The sequence below is a fragment of the Eutrema salsugineum genome, unplaced genomic scaffold (assembly GCF_000478725.1).
Source record: "Eutrema salsugineum unplaced genomic scaffold, Eutsalg1_0 scaffold_4, whole genome shotgun sequence".
NCBI lineage: Eukaryota > Viridiplantae > Streptophyta > Magnoliopsida > Brassicales > Brassicaceae > Eutrema > Eutrema salsugineum.
The window spans coordinates 10,120,756-10,124,390 of NW_006256686.1; the positions used below are offsets into that span (position 1 = coordinate 10,120,756).

At 32.8% G+C, this 3,635-nt stretch overlaps 1 protein-coding gene across 1 annotated transcript; it reads right to left on the bottom strand.

Annotated features, from left to right (window-relative positions):
• Positions 1–2,136: 2,136 nt before the first annotated feature.
• LOC18014116 (putative inactive histone-lysine N-methyltransferase family member SUVH10) lies at positions 2,137–3,409 on the bottom strand. Its single transcript, XM_024153965.1, has 2 exons — positions 2,773–3,409; positions 2,137–2,411 (listed from the first exon to the last, which is right to left on the bottom strand). The coding sequence occupies exons 1-2, from the start codon at positions 3,407–3,409 to the stop codon at positions 2,137–2,139; spliced, it is 912 nt and encodes a 303-aa protein (XP_024009733.1).
• Between the last annotated feature and the right edge of the window lie 226 nt (positions 3,410–3,635).

A 3,635-nucleotide genomic window follows, 5' to 3' on the forward strand; every position in this document is an offset into this window, starting at 1 on the left:
AAAAAATTATATGTATAGATATAATATTGATTTAAAGTCCAACCTCAAAAAGAACAAAATTAAATAATGATAAAAATTATACTGGATCATCACACACCTTTCGACAAGGACTACGATTCAAAGAAAAACAACAAAAATCCGAGAGGAAAAAATATGCAAAAGCTGTGAAAGTAAATATTTTAAATAGTTAAAAAGATGATTATTTGTTTTTTGTAAATGTACGAAACTGTTAAGTGTATGAACTCTTATTTGTAACATTTTGAAATAGTTCTATGTCAATTTTTCTAATAAACGATGACCGTTGGATCAAGATTGCATGATTTTTACCGTCTAAATGATATACCTTAAAATCTAGCAGATTGTTTTCCTTTTAATAATTTATTTACCAACTTTTTATTAATTAACTAATATAAATTTAAAAATGAAATAAACTTTTCCAGTGACTATTTTTTTTTCTACTTTCTATTACTCATATATACCAAATTTGCACTTTCAAATAAATATAGTCAAATAGGTTAAAATTTATTACCTTTTTAACTTTTTAAACTTGAGAAAATAAGAAAACAAAACTCCATTTGACTATTTTTTTAATCGCTTTTAATCCAAACAAATTCACAAACCCTACATGTAATCCAAAATTCTGATAAAATAATTACAAGTTACAAGACGATCATCGTGCATTTGTAAATTTAATCTACAAAAGTAAATACAAACACACACACACACATTGTAGCCCAAGTTACGGTTCAGAATAAGGTGTATTTATTATATATTGAAAAAAAAATTGCATTACAAGTTTTCTTTAAGAAAAGAGAGAGAGAGAGAGTCATTCTTCATTTATATTGGTTTCTTCTAATAGTATATATCATTACCGGTGCTTTTTTTTAGTTCCAATGCTGTTCTTGCAGTTGTCATTATTGTAACACTAAAAGACTGTTAATTATCAATTTGTTTTTAAAATGGAGTAACAAATTCATTTGTGATCCGCTTTACTGTCCAAAATTTACGATAGAAGTATAATGAGGGGATTTTTTAGTGGAGAATAATTAAAAAATGAGAGGATTGATACTAAAATTAACCTTTCTCAACATAGATTCAGTATAACTACAAAGTTTCCTAAATAAATGGTTAGATTTATTATATGGTCATAGCTATCGTATACCTCATATATGGTATATGCTCAGTATTTTTTAAACTACACTTAAATTTGGAGGTGTATCATATGGAAGCCCCCTTAGCCTACTGGTTAATGGGTACATGAATGCTTTTACACCAAGAGATTTAGGTTCCGAGTCCCGAAAAGTATGATTTATTATTAATTTGCAGATTAATGGAAACAAGCCTACAGGAGGTTTTCAACGTGGTGCATAGAGATCCGTTTGACATGTTTGCAGGCGGAAGACTTGTCCGTTGTAGAATTGTCGATGTAATAATTCTCATAATTTGTAATAGAATAATAAGTCAATGTTAAAAAAAAAAGAATAGAAAAGCAACCAATACATAATAGATAAACTAAAAACACGAAATAACATCAGAAATTTAAAAAACAAAAACAACAACTAGATTACAGAAATATTAAGGAAAATAGAATATATTCATAGAGTATGATCTCGGAGTTCGGTTTTGCGAACAGTCTTCTTCTTGCTTGAGAAAACCTGATATAAGCAAAGATAAACACAGTACCATAGCATATAATTATGCTTAAAATATGCTTTTCATGGTCAAGTTTTTCTGTGAGGAAAATTCCAAGAGCGAGTAGGCTATCTGAAGACAATACATCTTTCATTGTGAACAACTTGGTAAGAGAGACAAAATGGTTGTAGATGGTGAAGTTGCGGGTAACTGGACCTTATTTAACTAGTCTGAATTTTTATCCTCTACACTAACAAAAAAATATATTACCTACAATACTAATAAGAATAAAATAATATAAGATGATTAAAAAATGTTTTAAAAATTATTACAAAGTCCTGCGGAAACATGCTAGTACAAAATAAAACTTTATTATTAAAATGGTTCTTTAAATAATAATATAGAGATCTCAATGTAGAGAAAAATAGACAGTCAAGTTTAAAAGAAAAAAAATTAACAAGGAATTTCTTAACATAAGCAGGAAAGACAAGAATATCATCAAAATCAAAATGAGCCACTGCATTTCTTTGATCTACATAGACAAGTTTTCTTCTTACCATATCCTCTAAATGCTCCATAATCATACGTTAACTCCGTTAATGGAGGAATATGCTTAATAGCGAAAAATCCAATGTGAATACACCATAGACCCTTTTGTTCACGAGAAATTGGTTGCCACATAACGTTGGGAGAGCAACTATGGTTCATAAAACGAGCCACATTCCCTGATTTCTTTGCACTTATCACAAATGCAGTAAAAGAACCAATCACCTCAGAGACTTTCTCAAAAACATCTTCACCTACAAGCTCAGGTTCATAGTTCCACTGAAAGGATTTATAAACCCGTGAAGTATCAAAAAGATAATCATCTGTCTCTTCGTCACCTTTTTGTATAATATCACCAGCAAATTCACAGATGAAACTTCCTGCTCGAATTGGATCTAAAGACCTTAAACCCCCACCCACAATCCATCGTCTTAAACACTTCGAAACTGAATTTCAGCCCCAGTCTGAATCATCTTGTTTTTGCAGTCATTAGAACAAGGACAAGAGTCACCGCACTGTAAATCATTGGTCTACGGGTGACTAAAACTCTATCAACATAAGGTAACTCACCTCCATTTCTCTGAACGCAAAGGCAATCATCTCCGGAACAACATGATTTAGGTCGACAAGTGCATAAATCAACCATAGGTGGAACATCAATGACTGAGTGCTTTAGGGAAGCGATATAACTAAAAGAGGAAGGACCCTTCTCATCATCAACTTCATTCACCAGAGAAACCTTTAGATTCTCAGCTCCAGAAGAGAGATCTTGAAGAACAAGACCTGGTCTTGTAATCAACCCTTCCTTCCATTGCTCTATTGATTTCCACACTCCAAAGGCAGGTTTTTGATCAGGCTGCCTCACAAATCTGAATTTGAATACCTTGAAACCATTTGCACTTTTCTCTTCCCACATATCTGTGATGGAATAAAGCCCATCGTATATGTATATGTTCCCATGCTTCCTTTTTTCATCTTCCACGGCTCTAATAACCCTCAAAACACTTTTTATTTTCAGAGCTTCCTCTAACGAAAGATTCATCCTATTAAGCTTCTGATCAGATTCTTGACCACCAAACCCTGTATAGATCAAGCTATCGGGATCTTGAGCTTCGTCAGCATTCTTTCCCGCAGAGACAACACTAATAGCTAATCTTTTATCCTCTCCGCTGTCTTTAAATTTCATGAAGTCAGTACAAATGGGGACTGCATGTAGCCCCACAAGTTCCATTTCTCCCCATAAGAAGAAGATGTCTCCTACTTTAATTCCTGGAACGGAACCCACTCTGGCCTTTGTGTTCGTTCGCAATTGCAAGTCCTTGAAAGTGCGTAGAGCTATGGAAACCCCACCTCGGACATTCTTAACTTGGCTCAGACGCCTTCTTACAGCGTTGAATCGTATCATCAAGCTACTTACAAGCTCATCATTTCCGGTTTCTTGATTTACTTTATTAATA